The 20,771-nt window shown below is 42.9% G+C and overlaps 1 protein-coding gene across 3 annotated transcripts in view; it reads right to left on the bottom strand.

The window, feature by feature from the left end:
* The window catches only part of LOC125450836 (protein regulator of cytokinesis 1-like), a 190,390-nt gene that overhangs the window by 33,511 nt on the left and 136,108 nt on the right, over window positions 1-20,771 (bottom strand). For 2 of the 3 annotated variants that reach the window (XM_059644769.1, XM_059644767.1), the window contains one exon: window positions 19,024-19,167. In XM_059644769.1, coding sequence (XP_059500752.1) covers window positions 19,024-19,167 — 144 coding nt within the window. Of the gene's footprint in view, window positions 1-15,444; window positions 15,939-19,023; window positions 19,168-20,771 lie in introns of those variants that run through there. The other variant, XM_048527150.2, reaches the window with a different exon arrangement.

The raw sequence follows: 20,771 nt of genomic DNA, 5'->3' as shown, positions 1-20,771 counted from the left end.
GAGAAGAATTCAGAATAATTAATTAATTATGACTAACAATCTCCCATTTTGTAGGTTAGAATGCTGCTATTCATATTTCCCCATCAGAGGATGAATAAGCAACTATGCAAAGCACAGTGCAGTGTAAGCAACCACGTTAATTGTTAACAGTCCATCGCTGTTCATCACACAATGCTAGGAATTGCAGCATGTCCAATGATATCAAGTAAAACTTTGGAGAATTCCATTCTCAACACTGTCATGATTTAACATACTGAACATGTACAAGTCATGCCACAGTACCCACCATTTTCTGATAAATCAGAAAGCAGACAAAAACTAATCTACTTACTATATAAAACACTTTTTGTTTCCATGCAGCTTGGGCAAAAGTTGACAGCTGCTGAATCCCAGTCACCTCAATGTAAATCATGAAACTTTCTGGCTTTGTCACTCAATCACCATTTTGTTTGTTGCCACACCTGTCCCTTTGAGAACAGAAAAGTTTTGCCCCAGGTTTTTAAGATGTTGAAGTTTGTTCAAACATCAAACAATAATTTACAACACAATAATAGTAAAGATGGAGCCAGTGCTGACGTCATGTTCGTCAGTTTCCTGTCTTTCAGGCTGCACTTCTTTGCGCCTGATTGAGCTATTAGAGGAAGTACTGTTACAAAGTTTCACTTTACAGCACTACACCAAAGGATACCACGTTTAAGTCCTATAAGTTGTGTTTGATTGGAATGTTAATGATATACATAATACCAAGAAGCAGAGGAGAATAAAATAAGTCCAGACAAAGAAACATTAATTTAGACTATAACAAATAGTAATATTAGCCTGCTCAGCTGTCATCTGTTGGTCGTCATCATCTATTGATCTGTTAACCTATCTACATTTCTGTGTAAATAGTAATTCTATTGCAACTTGTTTTTTTACGTTTTTTTTGTCATCTGCAATTTTGGCTGCACTACATTTGCTCCCTTCCACCAAATTGTTAATTTATATTGCAGACAGGCTCCCAGCACTGATATTTGTGAAGCTCCACTAGTTACAAGTTGTCAACCAGAAAAATAACACCTTATCCCCGGTTCCCTGCCTATTAGCCAATTCTGTCCCTGCCAATTTGCTACTTTCAGCAACACGGGCTCTATCCTGTGACTTAACCTTTGGTGAAGTACTGTGACGAACACTTTGCAGAATTCCAAATACAACACATCTGGTTCTCTCCATCCATTCTGAGACTTCTCAAAAAACTCGTAGACGTACATGATTTTTGATTAGATTATAATTTTGTAAATATGGTGTTGCTACTACTACTTTAATAATTGATAATGACAAGTGATGTTCGGATTGTAGATGGCAGATCTACAATCTACATCCGCCATCCACAATCCGACCCCACCACCCAAGCTATTTTTCCATCCCCACCCTTGTCTGCCTTCCAGAGAGACCGCTCTCTCCGTGACTCCCTTGTCCGCTCCACACTCCCTTCCAACCCCACCACACCCGGCACCTTCCCCTGCAACCGCAGGAAGTGCTACACTTGCCCCCACACCTCCTCCCTCACCCCTATCCCAGGCCCCAAGATGACCTTCCATATCAAGCAGATGTTCACCTGCACATCTGCCAATGTGGTATATTGTATCCATTGTACCCAGTGTGGCTCCCTCTACATTGGGGAAACCAAGCAGAGGCTTGGGGACCGCTTTGCAGAACACCTCCGCTCAGTTCGCAACAAACAGCTGCACCTCCCAGTCGCGAAACATTTCAACTCCCCCTCCCATTCCTCAGACGACATGTCCATCATGGGCCTCCTGCCGTGCCACAATGATGCCAGCCAAAGGTTGCAAGAACAGCAACTCATATTCCACTTGGGAACCCTGCAGCCCAATCCCAATGGTATCAATGTGGATTTCACAAGCTTCAAAATCTCCCCTTCCCCCACTGCATCCCAAAACCGGCCCAGTTCTTTCCCTCCCCCCACTGCATCACAAAACCAACCTAGCTCGTCCCCTCCCCCACTGCATCCGAAAACCAGCCCAACCTGTCTCTGCTTCCCTAACCTGTTCTTCCTCGCACCCATCCCTTCCTCCCACCTCAAGCCGCACCTCCATTTCCTACCTTCCACCTCATCCCGCCTCCTTGACCTGACCATCTTCCCTGGACTGACCTATGCCCTCCCTACCTCCTCACCTATACTCTCCTCTCCGCCTATTTTGTTTTCTCTCCATCTTCGGTCCGCCTCCCCCTCGCTTCCTATTTATTCCAGTTCCCTCTACCCATCCCCCTCTCTGATGAAGGGTCTAGGCCCGAAACGTCAGCTTTTGTGCTCTTGAGATGCTGCTTGGCCTGCTGTGTTCATCCAGCTCCACACTTTGTTAAATTGGCATATTATCCCTATTATGGTGAGATGTCTGCTAATATATGGCATTTGAGTACACATAATGCATTTAGTTTTCTTTGTTAAGAATTGTAATTGCAATACGTTAACCACTGTAAAAAGCAATTTTGAAAGTAATAAATTTGATAGTTTGCTGAATGCCATTTAATGCATTTTGACATAGCATTTTATAGAAAAAACAAGTTGTCCAATTAACATAAACTGGTCTTTATGCTGTATAGATGCTTCAGCTCCCTGCTTTGATTTCCCTGTTAATTTGTTCCTTTCACCTTTTATAGCTTAATACTATTGTTAGCTTGCAAAATAAATGGGAAAGACTGCAAATCTGAAATATCTGCATTAATATAAAGCTTTTAAAATTATTCAATTTTTTCTACATACAACTAAACCACCTAAAGTAACTCATGTTACATAACAAGATGTTTGTAAAAATTGTAAAACTTTGGTGCATTCCATTTTATCCATAAACATGATGATGTTGACCTACAGCACTCTTGCTGTGTGAGTTCTCTCATGGAGTTATGTGCCCTTCCTACAAGAACAAAATAAATGTAAGACACTACTACCCTCTCTACTCCATGTCAGCAGCCACTTTGAAGTGTGAAGCTGAAAGTATCAGGCTCTAAGCCTCACTGACAACTCACCCAAGGCACCATGTGCCCCAGGTTGTTTAGGTAATGGGTTTGTAGACTAGGGGGCCAAATATTTGGATGTTGTCCTGTACGCACCTTAACAGAACAAAGATGGTCATTAAATCTCCTGTGGAATAAAGGTCCTCAAGATGACACTGTGGCTTCTAACATTCTGCTACCTTCTGCCAAATCTGCTTAGTATGGAGAGGTGGCTGTGTTCTGCCAGCATCCAATAGCAGAAGCCCTCCCCTCTCAAGTATGTCTCTTATATCACCTCAAGGCCTGCATTGGTAAACTGTGAGCAGCCTTGCCATGGGTCCCAGGGATCTCTGCCCTTCATACTGCTAACTTCTGCATTCCTTAGATACACAAGACAACCATCACCATAGTGAATATTATCATGCCCACACATTGAGAGTTCCACTGTCTCACACAGCATTACTAATTGGAACCAAATCCACCTTATAGCCAATTAGCTGCTGACCTCCTCCAACACCCACCCCAGAAAAAACAGGAGCCAGGATACAAAAATAGCTCTGATGTCAAGCTTTCATCCCAGATGTGAAACTGTTGTCATGGTCTCTTCATAGACAAATCAATATTGGAATATCTGGTAACAAAAGAGTGGATTGTGAGAGAATGTGGCTTCTGTGGAGTGCTTCCTCTGATCTTTCAAGAGAAATGAGAATGTGTCTTAATTTATACTAGGTACCAAATTGTGTAAACAGTGTTAGCTACCATCATTGTACAAAGGAGCATATGAATTAAGGTAGGGTACACCATTCAAATAAAATTACATTCCTGCCTACCCCCATTAATATCTCACCCCCTCACTGGACAAGACCTCTACAGAAATTGTTGGAGAAATTCAGCAGGTCTGGCAGTAGTCTGTGCAGAGAAAGCAGAGTTAATGTTTCAAGTCCAGTAACCTTTCAGTCACTGGACTCAATGTTAATTCTGCTTTTCTTCACAGATGCAATCACATTTGTTGAATTTCTCCATTAATTTCTATTTTTGGTTCAGATCTAGGGCAGTTCCTTGTTTTATCTGTCTTTGCCTTACAAATACCCAAGGACACTGCTTCCATCACTTATCAGAAACAGTGTTCCAAAAACTTATAGGAATATGATAATGTTGCAATTACTGAGATATGATTGAAGGAATAACAGGACTGGAAGCTCAAAATCCTAGGATATAGAAATTTTGGGTGCAATGGATAGCAAATGTTAAGGTGAGGCATGGCATTATTGAGAAAGGAAACCATCATTAGACGTAAAAAAAAAAGGGGTGATTACCTTGCTGGGATGATACTGCAGGCTTTCCAACAGTCAAAGGGAGATAGAGGAGCAAATACATAGGCAAATAACAGAATGGTGTGAGAGAAATGAAGTTTTAAAGTTATAGGGGGATTTTGACTTTGCTAAGATTATCTGGGATTCCCTTTGTGTGAAAGGATGAGATGGGGTGAAATTTATAAAGGGCATCTAGGAGAGCTTTTTGTACAGGTATGCAAATAGTCTTACTACAGATGAGGCAGATATATAGGATGCCAGCTGGGTAGGCTAGCAAGTAGTTTGCCAGAGGTAGGATGCCAAGTGAGAAGGTCGCTGGTGTGTCTTGGTTTAAGTTTGGAAGCGGGGGTATCAGGCTGGGGATACAGTTGGCATTGCCAGGCTGGGACCAGCGGTGGAGGGGAAGGGGTGAGGTGTGTACGGGATCTAGGGAAGGAATTCAGTAATGTGTCCAAGGAAAATATTAAATATAGAGAAGTCTTACCTAGTAAGACAGGTTTCCAATGCAGGTATCTTTCATTGAAAGTCAGCATCATTATTGAGATTAGCATTTGTTGCCCATCTCTAACTATCCTGAATCATCTTCCTGAACTACAGCCATATAGTGAGGAAATGAGTTTGTGCTTTTTGATTTAGTGTTAGTGTGGAAAAAAATGGCATATCGTTCCAAGTCAAGATGCTGTGTTTCGTGTTATTAGCTCTGAAACAGAAACCAAATGCTATGAAAATGGTAATCCAATTCTTTCGCAACAAATCCTTTCACAATCCTTACAACATTCCTTTTCCCAATTCAAAACTGCCGTCCTTAGAAAATTCTGTATACTGAATTTTACCCCTCTGACATTGCTACATTTGAGATCACCTCAAATGATCCTGATTTTTGACACCGCCACAGGGAACCATGTCCTCTCTGCAGTTGGAAAACACTGACCTTTTCTGTTCTCTATGCAGAGGAGGCACCTGTAACTCTGCATATGGGAGAGGAAGATCATCCAAACTGGTATTTGTAGATCCTGGCTGGGAGTAAAGTCCATGTTAATCTGATTTTAGCTTCTCAGGATTTAGAGTTTTCGCCCATTCAGAATATGTGCATCCATTGGAATTCTTAAAGTTAATGCCTAGGAGTGTTGGTACATTGAGTCACATCCCTATAAGCATTGCTTCCAAGTGTTGCCATCAGTTCAGCTTTATTAGATTTTTGAGGATTGCCATTTCTTGCATGCATAGAATTATCTGTTGTGCATTGTGACATAGCAGTGGAACCTAATTGCAGATCTGCATGGCTTTCCGCAGTATTAAGCATATATGTATTTTATGATTTTGTTCAGGCAACCTAACCTTCAAGCTTGAGGTTTGTCCTTTGCTGCCTGTAACCTGTGTTTGAAAGAAGCAACATTGCTACTTGAAGACAACAGAATGTGGAACTGGAAGAACACAGCAGGCCAGGCAGCATCAGAGGAATAGGAAAGTTGACATTTCACGTCAGGACCCTTCATTAGAAATGGGGAGGGGGAAGGGAGCTGGGAAATAAATAGAGAGAAGGGTGGAGCTGGTGAAGGTAGGTAGGATGGTGATAAGTTAGCGCAACAGACAGGGAGTACTGGGGATTGGTCAGTGGGATGGGTGGAGTGGATAGGTGGGAGAGAAGATGGACAAGTTGTGTCAGGTCAAGGAGGCAGAGATGAGAGGAAAGTTTTTAAACTTGATTTGAAAATCTCCCCATGCCATGTTCAACCCTCCCTCAATTCTAAAAAAACTGAAGTAGGTGAGGGGACTGTTGAGTTGCCATAAGAGAACTGAACTCCCAGAAGAAGGGGAATTAGTTTCTCCAAAATAGAAACAAGCTGCATTACAGAGTAGGTGCAATCTCAAATTGCAGTTCAACCAGAGAACAAACCAACATCAGAGGCTCTGACAGTAAGGTTAAAATCTCAGGTGGTCAAGAGGAAGCTTTTAAAGAAGAGTATTTAGGCTGCAAAAAGGAATACAAAGAATGTTCTTATGGCTTAGATTGAATGAAGGGCAGGAATCATGAGACACAACTGCAGCAAGGGAAATCTAGTGCCATTAAAACAATGTAACCAAGGTCACAGAACCAGAGTTAAAGTGACAAAGGCACAGTTTAGATGTCTAAAGAGTAGAAGAAGAAAGTTCACAGACTTTAGTAAAGCTGCAGAAAAGGTGTGCAATTTGTCCCTAAAACCTTTAAGGTGAAAAGCATTTATTTCAGCGGTGGGGAGTAGGAATCATCTAGAAGAAAACTTGAAGTGGGAGCATAGAGTTTCATAGAACCCTACAGTGTGAGAACAGGCCCTCTGGCCCAACAAGTCCACACCAACCCTCAGAGCATCCCACCCAGGGGACCCATCCCCTGTAACTGACCTAATCTAACATCATAGAACATAGAACAGTACAGCACAGAACAGGCCCTTCAGCCCACAATGTTGTGCCGACCATTGATCCTCATGTATGCACCCTCAAATTTCTGTGACCATATACATGTCCAGCAGTCTCTTAAATGACCCCAATGACCTTGCTTCCACAACTGCTGCTGGCAACGCATTCCATGCTCTCACAACTCTCTGCGTAAAGAACCTGCCTCTGACATCCCCTCTATACTTTCCACCAACCAGCTTAAAACTATGACCCCTCGTGCTAGCCATTTCTGCCCTGGGAAATAGTCTCTGGCTATCAACTCTATCTATGCCTCTCATTATCTTGTATACCTCAATTAGGTCCCCTCTCCTCCTCCTTTTCTCCAATGAAAAGAGACCGAGCTCAGTCAACCTCTCTTCATAAGATAAGTCCTCCAGTCCAGGCAGCATCCTGGTAAACCTCCTCTGAACCCTCTCCAAAGCATCCACATCTTTCCTATAATAGGGCGCCCTATCCTTGAACACTATGGGTAATTTAGCATGGTCCACCTACCCTGCACATCTTTGGACTGTGGGAGGAAACTGGAGTACCCAGAGGAAACCTATGCAGACATGGGGAGAATGTGCAAACTTCACAGTCGCCCGAGGCTGAAATTGAACCCAGGCCTCTGGTGCTGTGAGGCAGCAGTGCTAACCACAGAGCCACTATGCCACCTCATCTCAGGAGTCACATAGTAAAACCGTAATTAAAGCAGATAACTTTTGGATCTCACTGCCTACAGCTTTATTCAGCAAATTATTTGAAGCTGCAAGCAATGGAATTCATACAGTGAAGCCACTAAAAAGGTGGGAATCATCTATCCTAGTTGCAAGAAGTAAAAATCTTTTGTTTTGGCTGAAATTTGCAGGGAAACCTCCTGTTCAGCAGCACAGGGAAGTAACACAGCTATTACTGTGAAATAAAGCCTTTTAGTAAGGAAAATAAATAATCACATTAGGGAGACATTCCATCAGAAATTTCTTGGTTTTGAAGGATTCACTAGACTCAAAACGTTAACTCTGCATACTCTCCACAGATACTGCCGGATCTGCTGAGTTTGTTTAACAATTTCTATTTTTGTTTCAGTTAAGTTTCATAGTTTTAAAAAGAGTCATCTTTCTGTAGTTTTGTTTATTATCTAAATAGATGTTATCATCCTCAGTGCAGCTTAAAAATATGGAAATGCTTTACTGAGATTTTACAATTGTAGCATTAAGACAGATAAATCACCAGCAAAAGCAATTGGTACTGAATGTAACCATCACTTGTCAACAATTAGATTGAGTTAAATGTAAATTTGACAGTAAATCTAGAATGTTCAAGAAATCAGAGAAATTTACTCAAGTGGATGCTGAAGACAAAAATATAGAAATATTCAAACCAGAGAACTTCTGTGGAAAATCAATATTTCCAGTCAATGACCTTTCAATAGAGCTGGAAAAAATGAAAGTATTAGTTTTACATGAAGATAAAGACATGGAAAGTGGTGAATGGGGAATAACTGTGATCAGGTGGAAGACAGAAGAAATTGAATGACATAGCATGTGAGGTACTAAGACCATGACCATGCAGTAACTTAATTTAGTCTGAACAATCAGTTAAGTTACAACCAAATTTATCAAAAAATTCTTCAGCTTTGGCCATTTTCTCCAGGTACATGGTTGTTGAGGAATATAAGCCAATTTACTGGGCACATTTTCACTGATTATGCATGAGAGAGATCACAGAATTCATATAGTGTGAAAACAGGTCCTTCGGCCCAACAAGTCCACACCGAACCTTGGAGCATCCCAGCCAGACCCATCCCTCTGAACACTGCAGGCAATTTAGCATGGCCACTCCACCTAAACTGCACATCTTTGGACTGTGGGTGGAAGCTGGAGCATCTGGAAGAAACTCATGCAGACACAGGGAGAATGTGCAGACTCCACACAGACAGTTGTCTGAGACTGGAATTGAACCTGGGTCCCTGGCACTATGAGGCAGCAGTGCTAGCCACTTGTGCCACCATGCCACCCCCAATAAATGAGACTTTCTAAGGCTCGCCACTTACTTCACAAGGAAGAAGGCAACACCTAGATATGAACTCTGATCACAGAGTTTAGAAGCCGGTGTGCTCGCCATTACACCATGGTAACCAAAACCAAAATGCTGACACAATCTTCATTGTTACCTTGTTTCTTGGTTAAAAAGTAAAAACAAAGATTTGCTGTACATTGGCCCCTATTATGCTACCCAGGCTGTGCAGAACCAATTTGTTAAACAGCAAACTATACCTGTGCAAATGTTATAGTCATGTCTTTGGCATTTATACATTATCAAATTATATTTCAGGTCTCAAGCGTTAATGGCCTCAGTTCTATTCTTCCTGCTTGCTAGCTCAAGTTGCTAAGACTGACCGTTACAACCCTTGTGATTTGACAATCAACTTTGGCTTTTTATTGTTTGTTGGTGCAGTTTAAATGGATTAATATGAAACCATTTAGTCAGCTTAGATAACAAAGTGTAGAGCTGGATGAACACAGCAGGCCAAGCAGCATCAGAGGAGCAGGAAGGCAGATGTATCGAGCCTAGACCCTTCTTCAGAAATGGGGGCGGGGGGATTGTGAAGTAAATAGGGAGAGAGGGGAAGGCAGATAGAAGATGGATAGAGGAGAGGTGGAGAGGAAACAGACTGGTCAAAGAGGCAGAGACGGAGCCAGAAAAGGTGGGTGTAGTTGGGGAGGTAGGGAGGAGATGGGTCAGTCCAGGGAGGTCAGACAGGTCAATGAGGTGGGATGAGGTTCGTAGATAGGAGATGGGAGTGGGGCTTGAGGTGGGAGGAGGGGATAGGTGGGAGGAGGGACATGTCAGGAAGGTGGGGACGAGCTGGGCTGGTTTTGGGATGCAGTAGGGGGAGGGGAGATTTTGAAGCTTGTGAAGTCTACATTGATACGCTCAACAACTTCACTTTCAATTCCTCCCACTTCCTACAGAAAAAATGGGATGGCCGTGGGTACTCACATGGGCCCATGCTATGTCTGCCTCTTTGTAGATTCTGTGAAACAATCCGTCTTCCGTTCCTACACAGACCCTAAACCCCACCTCTTCCTTTGTTACATCGATGACTGTATCTGCACTGCCTTGTGCTCCCACGAGCAGCTCAAACAATTCATCCACTTCACCAACACCTTCCACCCCAACCTTAAGTTCACCTGGACCATCTCTAATACCTCTCTCTCCTTCCTGGACCTCTCTGTCTCCATCTCTGGCAACCGCCTAGAAACCGATATCCATTTCAAGCCCACTGACTCCCACAGCTATCTAGAATACAACTCCTCCCACCCACTTCCTGCAAAAAATGCCATTCCCTATTCCCAATTTCTTCGCCTCTGCTCCCAGGATGAGGCATTCCACTCCCGTACATCTCAGATGTCCTCGTTTTTCAAGGACCGCAACTTCTCCACCTCAGTGGTCGACAATGACCTCGACTGTGTCTCCCACATTTCCTGCAACTCATCCCTCACACCCCCTCCCTGCAATCACAACCAAAACAAAATCCCCCTTGTCCTCATGTACCACCCTCCGGATCCAATGCATCATCCTCCGACACTTCCGCCATCTGCAATCCGACCCCACCACCAGACATTTTTCCCTCCCCACCCTTATCTGCTTTCCAGAGGGGCCACTATCTCCGTGATTCCCTTGTCTGCTCCACACTGCCCTCCAGCCCCACCACTTTTCCCTGCAACTGCAGAAAGTGCTACACCTGCCCCTACACCTCCCCCCTCACCCCCATCCCAGGCCCCAAGGAAACTTTCCACATCAAGCAGATGTTCATCCACACATCTGCTAATGTGGTATACTGCGTTTTGGCCTCCTCCACATTGGGGAAACCAAGCGCAGGCTTGGGGACTGCTTTGCAGAACACCTATGCTCGGTTCACATTAAACAAGTGCACCTCCCAGATAACAAGGTGTGGAGCTGGATGAACACAGCAGGCCAAGCAGCATCTCAGGAGCACAAGAGATACTGCTTGGCCTGCTGTGTTCATCCAGCTCTACACCTTGTTATCTCAGATTCTCCAGCATCTGCAGTTCCCATTATCACAAGTGCACCTCCCAGTCGTGAACCATTTCAACTCCCCATCCCATTCCGCAGACGACATGTCCATCCTGGGCCTCTTGCAGTGCCACAACGATGCTACCCGAAGGTTGCAAGAACAGCAACTGATATTCCACTTGTGAACCCTGCAGCCCAATGGTATCAACGTGGGCTTCACAAACTTCAAAATCCCCCGTCCCCCTACTGTATCCCAAAACCAGCCAAACTTGTCCCCGCCTCCCTAACCTGTCCTTCCTCCCACTTCAAGCCCCACCCCCATCTCCTATCTACTACCCCCATCCCACACCTTGACCTGTCCATCCTCCTGGACTGACCCATCTCCTCCCTACCTCCCCACCTACACTCACCTTTACTGGTTCCATCCCTGTCTCTTTGACCGGTCTGTCTCCTCTCCACCTATCTTCTCTTTTACCCTTCTTCTATCTGCCTCCCCCTCTCTCACTATTTATTTCAGAATCCCCTTCCCCTCTCCCATTTATGAAGAACTGTCTAGGCCCAAAAACGTCAGCCTTCCTGCTACTCTGATGCTGCTTGGCCTGCAGTGTTCACCCAACTCTACACCTTGTTATCTCAGATTATCCAGCATCTGCAGTTCCTACTATCTCTAGTCAGCTTTGGTAGTTGTTCCACATATCATGACAGCAGCAAGTATGACGGTAATATGATACTCCATACAAACAATTCCTTACAATGACTTGTTCCTTAATATTCCATTTCTTGGTTTTGGGCAGTTCCAAATTAACTTTGTAAACAATGTTTTCTACTGGTATTTGCCAACGTTTTCACAGAGTTCCTGTTAGGCATTTAGAATGTATTCAAGAGTTTCTCATTTTTTGCCCTACAAATAGAACAAGACACAACGTGTGTACTGCTGTTCTAATATTCATCAAGCTGAATAGCTCAAGCCCAACAGTGGCTTAACATTGTTAACATTTCCTATAACCCCTCTACTATGCAATGGTATGTTTTGCTCATAACTTCATATTTATGGTGAGTAACCAGCAATTTAATGCTTCTATCTGAAGATGTTATGATGCCAAGAACAAGGACAATGTTCCAATATTCAAGGTGGAAGTAATCCATTCAATTCCCCACTAGTCATATTGCACATGCCTTATCGACTGAAGAGTTTAAACAGCTGAGTAGGTAGCTAACAAGTCTGTAACAGATAAGAAAATGCTATTTCCACTGGAATGAACAGCCAGATTTTCCAGTGGTGAGATAATAGTTTCCACAGAGCAGACTGGAGTTGTACATTGAGCAGGTGTAGAAGTGGAGATGGAGCAGACTCCAAACAGAGTGGATCTAATGGGTAGTTGCCTTGTGCTGGAAACATCCATTTAAATATCAGTTGGTGGGTACCACTGTAGTTATCCAGGAAAAAGCTAGCCTTTTAAAAACCTCATTTAACTCCTTAGTAACTGTTAAAATAAACACCCACCCCCTCCCCATTCAACAGTATACCTTTACCAGACCACCCTCCATTGCCCCATGATGCTAACACTCACCTCTGCCCCAGGGATCTAACAAATCCTCTCCCAAAAGCCAAACAACCCCCTGTCCCCAACCACTGGGTACAAAGGTCTTTCTGAAAGCCATGTAGGTGAAGTAGACTTACATGATACACTTACTAAAAATTCAACTCTATTTGAAATTCAGCTCTAATTAACTAGTCTCTAGGATTTTTGTTTCCCCTAAATACTTTATTGTTTGTTGTTGGAATACTAGTGGACTGCTTATGGCAGACACACCCATATTCAATGCTGTCCTTGGAAAAAAATGTAGAGGCAATTTCTCCAAATCATTCCTCATGGGAGTGGAGAGAAACCCATTAGAAAGATCTTGTCCAATTCTTAGAATTTAGTATGTGGCTAAACAAATCTGGAGTCTGTTCTGGCATATATTAATACCCTGTAATTTACCACACTTATGTTGAATGATTTCTCAACAGGTCGAATTGGCAAACTTGTGCAAACTGGCAGCCATGTTGAATATCCTTGATCCAAGAGAAATTTTGCTGACCTTGCTGCTCCTTTGGAGCAAATCATACTGCCTCTGCTGTGTCATGAAAAGATTGAGCAGCAAGTTTAAAGAAATTACAGGAGTACAAAAATTAAATTAGTAGGGAGGGCAGCAGGGTGAAGGGTAAAAGATTCTGTAGTGTTCAGGGGAAATCATCTTGGTCACCACTTTAAACCTACTAAAAGAACTTGGGGCAAACAAAGCAAAACATTCTCTGTAATAAATTTCAGCCCAGAGGTGCAGATGTTCCAAGTGAGTTTTTAAAAAGATTCAGTAATTGAAACAGTTCCACATAGAGAACTATAGATACCATAGATTTGTCTGTTTTTTTAAGCGTTTGTGATGTAAACATCTGGAAAATTCAGTGTTGCTCTGTAATAGAGATTTGGTGAATTATCAGAAAACAGAATCCAGAAACTAAACAGGCTTTTTGGAGTCCCACTTGTCATTTAAGGAGAATAGGAACTGCAGAAGCTGGAGAATGTGACATAACAAGGTGTAGAGCTAGATGAACACAGCAGGCCAAGCAGCATTAGATGAGCAGGAAAGCTAAGATTTCTGGCCTAGAACCTTAATCAGAAATTTGGTGGGGGGGTGCGGCAGAAAACAGGCAGATAGAAAATGGAGAGAAGACGACAGGTTTTTATTGCAAGGAGTGGGTGTGAGGGATGAGTTGCAGGAAATGCAGGAGACACAGTCGAGGGCATTCTCAACCATGGGGGGAATGCGAAGTTGCAGTCCTTGAAAAATGAGGACATCTTAGATGTACAGGAGTGGAATGCCTCATCCTGGACGCAGATGTGGTGCAGGTGGAGGAATTGGGAATGGGGGATGGTATTTTTGCAGAAAGGTGGGTGGGAGGTGGTGCATTCTAGGTAGCTGTGGGAGTCAGTGGGCTTGAAATGGATATCAGTTTCTAGGTGGTTGCCGGAGATGGAGACGGAGACGGGCGTCCAGGAAGGAGGGCGGGGGAGAAAGAGTATTAGAGATGGTCTGGGTGAACTTAAGGTTGGGGTGGAAGGTGTTGGTGAAGTGGATGAATTGTTCAAGCTCCTCATGGGAGCATGAGGTGGCACCGATACAATCAATGCAACGGAGGAAGGGGTGGGGTTTAGGGCCAGTGTAGGTACGTAAGAGGGATTGTTCCACATAACCTTCAAAGAGGCAGGCATAGCTTGGGCCCATGCAGGTACCCATGGCCACCCCCTTTGTCTGTAGGAAGTAGGAGGAATCGAAAGAGAAGTTGTTGGAGGGTGAGGGTGAGGTAGGCTAGGCTAGGCAGATGAGGGTGTCAGTGGAGGACCTTTAGGCCATCTATAAATGGGGAATGCAGGTGTATAAGGACTGGACATCCATGGTAAAGATGAGGTGTTGGGGACAGGGGAATTGGAAGTTCTAGAGGTGGTGGAGGGTGTCATGGATGTAGGTAGGGAGTTCCTGGACCAAGGGGGAGAAAATGGAGTCCAGGTAGGTGGAGAGGAGTTCAGTGGGGCAGGAGCAGGCAGAGACTATGGGTTGACCAGGGCAGTCAGGTTTGTGGATTTTGAGAAGGAAATAGAAGTGGGCCGTGCAGGATTGAGGAACAATGAGGGTGGAGGCTGTGGGTGGGAGGTCACCTGAAGTGGTGAGGTTGAGGATGGTTTGGTGTTTTGGGGGAGGTAGGAGGTGGTGTCAGAGAGTTGGCACCTGACCTTGGCAATGTAGAGGTCAGTGTGCCATACTATAACTGCACCTGCTTTGTCTGCAGGTTTTATGGTGAGGTTGGGATTGGAGCAGAGGGCTGCATGTTCTGTTGGGGAGAGGTTGGAGTGGGTGAGAGAGGTGGAAGGTTGAGGTGGTTGAGGTTGTTGGGGCCCTATCTTCTCTCTCCCTCTTCTATCCACCTCCCCCTATTTATTTCAGAACCCCCTTTCCCTCCCTCATTTCTGAAGGAGGGTCTCGGCCCAAAATGTCAGCTTTCCTGCTCCTATGCTGCTGCTTAGACTGCTGTGTCCATCCAGCTTTACACCTTGTTATCTGTCATTTAAGGAACTATGAGTAATAGCTTCTTATGGACTATTACCACAAATCTAGGATTTCATACCTTTCATGTGCCCAACCTTGGGCTGAGCACCTTCATTTGTAGTTTTGCATGAGTGAAGAATAAAAATTGCATAGTACACAAAGTAGAACCTCACTTAATCCTGCAATAAAGCATGTTCCTAGACTTTAAATTACAAAGTCCTTGGTCTTAAATATTTTATTGTATAAATCTAGTTTTACAATTCATGAAGCAGCTTTCAGTTGTGACATCTTTACTAAAGCAGCAAATTGTCATGAAAATACCAAGTTGCACTCTAGACAATAGGTATTACTGAAAGATTCAGCTAACAAAGAAAAAAGACAAGCTCAATACTTTAAGCAAACATTAAAAATGTTATGTATATTTACTGGCATTTTAGAAGCTGCACAGCATCTAAATAATCACCATTGCTTTGGCTGACATTGACAAGGCTTCAGGTAGACTTGAAAGGTAGTTCAAATTTATTGCTTGTTGATGAGCCTGCTGTGAAAAAAATGAAATGCTGCCACTAGTGAACTGAAAGGCCCAAACAAGTTAATCCAATTCTTTATTTTCTTTTAACATCAATAGCAACACTACTTTTGGCCCTTTCGTAACACAAAAGTTACAAGTTTAGTGGGAAGTTCTTGCAAACAGCTGATAAAAACAAGGCTAAATTACAATTCAACTGAAAAAAAAACCAAGGACAGTGTAGAGACAGAGGTATGTGCAAAAAAAGTGACGGCAAGTATGGTTCTATATACAAAAGATATAGAAATGACAAGACAGTTGACACTTTGTCAAAAAAAACACATTTAGAACACGGTTCTATTCAAAAATGAAGTTGAAACACAGGCCCTCCATCTCCGATGTATTTTGAACAGGAATAAAATGGAGATCTAGAACAAGCAATTAGTTGTCAATGAACCGTGTAGAAAAAACAAATCTTGTGAGCTGGCAGCAAAAGTAGAGAAGATATCTTACAGATTTTCAAGAGTTGTAGAATTAAGCTGCCCACTGACATCATTTGACTTTCTGGAAAGGTCACGCTGAGACAAAAAACGGGAAGAAATCTTTTAGGATGATACAAGGCTGAACAAATATTTGTTATCTGATTACTGTAATGATTGCATTTTAATCCTGTTAATTTGTGTTTTTAAAATCATCTGTATATCTAACAAGACTGATAAAATTAACAAATGTGACAAGTGGAAGGAATGAGCTAATCTTTAATGTATTTCAAAATTCCAATAATTCATAATAAAAATCTATTTGAAGACATGCTCAATTTTAACTAGCAATTTCCAGACATTATAACCATGGTTGTAAAGGTAAAGTCAGTTTACTTATTTTAGAAATCAGATGAATTTCTACATTCCTGTCTATAATCACAAGACATTAGGTTGAATTGCACAATGGCACTTGCCATTTCCTTCCCCCCCACCCCACTCATCTTGGCCATGAAAGCCACTTCCTACTCCTTCAATTGCACTCATAAGTTGAGCAGTAACAAACTATTCCCACCCAGATTCACATGTTCACTGGTATTGTTCATTTACTCTCTCCCAATGTCATCACTTAAGTCTGCACTCGTCTTTTCCCAGATCTGTGAATCCCTGAACACAGCTTAGTTATAACTGATACCCTATATGACGGTAATTAAGACAGTTACTCTTTTAAAAACAAAGCTGCCTGCTACTCTTGACCTAGTCGACCATACCATCCTCTACACCTGGCATCCAGCTTGGATGCAGGGGAGGGGAGGGAAGAAAAGAAAAGAAAGAAAGAAAATGCATTCACCAAGTTCTGTCCTTCTTAAATTGTATTCAAAGCATCACATTCAATTTCCTAACACCTTGATTTCGTCCAAGGACCTATTCCTGACCCATTCCTATTTCTCACTTACATGCTGTCACTGACATCTGATGTAACAAGGTGCAGAGCTGGATGAACACAGCAGGCCAAGCAGCAGGGGAGCAGGAAAGCTGACGTTTCAGGCCTAGACCATTCTTCAGAAATAGGGGATGGAAAGGGGGTTTTGAAATAAATAGCGAGGGGGGGAAAAAAAAGAGAGGGGGAAGGCAGATAGAAGATGGAGAGAGGAGAAGATAGGTGGGGAGGAGATAGACCAGTCAAAGAGGCAGGGATGGAGCCAGTAAAGCTGAGTATAGGTGGGGAGTTAGGGAGGAGATAGGACAGTGTAGGGGGCGGGATGAGGCTTGTAGATAGGAGATGGGGGTGGGGCTTGAGGTGGGATGGGGGGGGAAATAGTCCGGCCCCAACCAACAATCTGGTCTCTGATACATCACTTCACTGGTGTTGCTTCCCTCTCGTCTGGAATTGGAAAGCTTCAATTTCACCTCGGATTTCCACCCTGCCCTCACTTTCACTTTGCCTTCCCTCGGCATTTCTGGGGATAGACTGGCCACTAATATCCACTACAAACCCACCTGATTCCCACAGCTACTTGGACTATACATCCTCACACCCTGCTTCCTGTAAAGATGCCATTCCATTGTCTCAGTTCCTCCATCTGTCGTATATGTTCAAATGAGGCCAACTTCGACAAGGGAGCCTCTGAAACATTCATCTTCTTCCTCAATTGAGGATTCCCCAGCTTTGTAGTAGACAGGACTCTCTAACAGGTCCAACTCATTTCCTGCACTTCTGCCCTCACCCCTTCTCATCTCTCATGCAGTGATGAGATTCCCCTTGTGCTGACCTACCATCCCACCAACATCTACGCCCAAAGATCATCATACACCATTTATGCCAGGCACACATTCCCCTCTCCTCCCTTGTCCACAGGGAGGGTTCCCTTCAGGACACCCAGGTCCACACTTCCACACCCCTTAAAAGCACCTTCCCACATAACCGGCAAAAGGTGCAACCTGCCCATTTACCTCCTCCCTCCCTAGTATCCAAGAGCCCAAACATACCTTCCAGGTGAAGCAACACTTCACCTGCACTTCCCAGAATCTAGTCTACAGCATTCATTGCTCACAATATGGCCTCTTCTACACTGGGGAAATGAAGTGTAGACTGGGTGACCACTTCACAGAACATCTACATTCTGCTTGCAAAAAAAAACCCAAAAAATCCTTAAATACCTGGTGCATTACAGTGGCAGGCAACACCCTGCTCCCTGGCCTGCTGCAGTGTTCCAGCGAAGTTCAAATGTAAGCTGGAAGAACACCAATTTATTTTCTGCACAGGGACCCTGCAGCCCTCCGGACTCAATACGTTTAGGGCCTAAACACCAACACCCCACCAACACCACCCCCACACTGTTCCAGCCCCCTATTCCACACACCAGGCCTTGTAACCAGATAGGCTACCATTACACAATACCTATTGTTGACTATTAGTGACTGACATTAAATATTCACCCTCTAGCCTGATCGTTATCAATTCTGTCTGTCCAACTGCTCCTCTCTCCTATCACCTACTCCCTACCCCAGCCCCCTCCCTTTTCTCTTCAAATAAACGGATGTTTTCCCAGCCACTGTCAGTTCTGAGCAAGAGTCAATGGACCTGGGAAAAAAAGTTAATGTTTCTTCAGATGCTGCCAGACCTGCTGAGCTTTTCCTGCAACTTTGTTTTTGATCCAATTGTGCTTGCTTTACAACTGCACGGGCCTTCAGCTGTTTAAGCCCAAAATATGGAATTGGCCATCTGACTGACTGACTCTCTACCTCTTCAAAATCAAACTTATGGGGGTCTGCCCTAAAATGACTGACTAATCTTGCTTTACAATTTTCCCACAAAATGGGAAAGCATGCACAATGCCTCTGGATATTTTTTTTTAAAATAAGTTATCAGAAACTAGAAGCTGGAACATAGAAATCATTAAACCAAGAGAGACAGTGGGTATCAGTTAGTACACAACTGTAAATAAAAAGGCACTAATCATCCATGATGCTATAAAAGACAAATCTTCAGAAAATTTAAAATGCTTGCTGAGCAGTACTGTGATAGTGTTTGTGCCTTTGAGCACAGAGGTCCAGGATCAAATCCTACCTTCCCCAGAGATATGTAATGATATCTGAACAAATTGATTATAAAAAGGTATCTAAATGCTTTTAAGTCATGAGTAAGTGTAGAGAAGGTTTTAAAAAAAAGTAGATGCCTTACTGAAAATTCCGAGTAGCTTGCAACAAGACAGTTAAATGCATTGGGCTGCTGATTTGTGGTAGTAAACGATGATGTATTTGCTATTTCTTTGTTTTGCAGAGGTGGTTTTTGCAGCAGATCTGGTAACTTGCTCACATTTGTACTCTGAAACAGAAAAATCAAAATGAAGTTCTCAAAATCAGATGGAGACTGAAGAAAGTGGAGTTGTTCCTTATTTTCTGGAAGTGAACTGCTTTGATTTACAGTGGGAAAAAATACACTAGTAAACAGATTAAATTACAATATTAAACACACATAGCAGTGACATTTCAACATCCACTCAAGGTAATCCAGATTGATACTCATTCCATTCGCAAGCAGAATTAATTTTTCTAAGTAACACATTTTTGGTTCTATGGCAAATATTTGTGAAGTTGAAAAACATGCGTTCAAGGCAAAGGTACAATCACACATTGCCTAGAAGATCAGGGTAAGAAAGAAATGAGTTCAAGTATAGCTCCTCCCTAACACAAATATTCCCTGGAAGCACCAACTCCTACCTGATTTAGTTACATAGGCACTTGTGATAATTCTCAGTTTCTAATTCTAGATAAAAGGATGGTAGATTTAAGCATATGGTACAAAGAAAAATCACTGAGCATCACAAAGTCTTCTCCAGAGGCCAGGAGCAGGCTGTTCAACCTGCCCATCATTCAATTAGATCATGGCTAATCTACCTCAGTGCCACTGTATTGGCTATTCCTGTATCCCTTCATATCATTCGCCTCTAGAAATCTATTGGATTTGTCTTGTCAATGCTTAATGATTGAGTTTCCACAGCCGGGCTGGAGAATTGCGAAGACTCACCAAAAATCAAATGAAACCTCTCCTCATCTCAGAGACTGTGGTCTCTAGTTTGAAAATTTGATCTGTTCTACCCAGATCCTTCAATTTTTACAGCTATTTCAAAATCTCAGCCTTCTCCACTCCAAAGTCACTCACAGCTAAGAATGCTATCCTTGGAACCATTCTTATAATTTTCTTCTGCATTCTTCCCAATGCATTCACAACCTTCCTACAGCGTGGAGCCCAGAACTATAATACCTAGTCCAGCTGACTTCTTGGCTCCTTTTAAAGGAAAAAAAAACACAAAAAAACAAAAAAAGTTTAACAGTTCTCTCTATCTGTCCAGTCACTTTTAGCGATTTGTCTACATATCCCCATTTCATTTGGTTTTGGCACACCCTTTAATGTTACAGTGTGTTGGTACATTCTTTGCACCAAAACCTATCACTTCATACTTCTCTGTATTGAACTTCATCTGGTATCTACCACTTAAGTGTTAAAGTCCTTTTCAAGTTTGACACTGCCCTCTGCACACCACACACACACTACCACTATGTAGTTTGGTGCTCTGTAAAATACTTCCAGTGTTCATTACCCCATTGATGTTTCCTAGTGGCAATGATTACCAGCTCAAAAATATCCACTAGTCTGCTTCCCAACCCCTCTGCCAATTTTACATCCACATTGCTACTATTTTATTTATTGCGTGACCTTTAATTTTCAAGACAGTTCTGTGACATTTATACCAAATGCCTCTCGGAAGCCAGTCTACAGCAGGTCGGCCATACCTTTAATCTTCCGTTCCTTCTTTAAAAGGGACTGCAAATTGGACATTGTGGGTTGAATCAATGACAGCATTGATTTGTTGAGGGAAAAGCAAAATTTCCCATGTGAACATAAGCTATTTTGAATAGTAACTTCCC

This window comes from Stegostoma tigrinum, chromosome 1, assembly GCF_030684315.1.
Source record: "Stegostoma tigrinum isolate sSteTig4 chromosome 1, sSteTig4.hap1, whole genome shotgun sequence".
Taxonomy (NCBI): Eukaryota; Metazoa; Chordata; class Chondrichthyes; order Orectolobiformes; family Stegostomatidae; genus Stegostoma; species Stegostoma tigrinum.
Note: the sequence above shows the minus strand (reverse complement) of the source record. Positions and strands in the feature narration are given on the sequence as shown.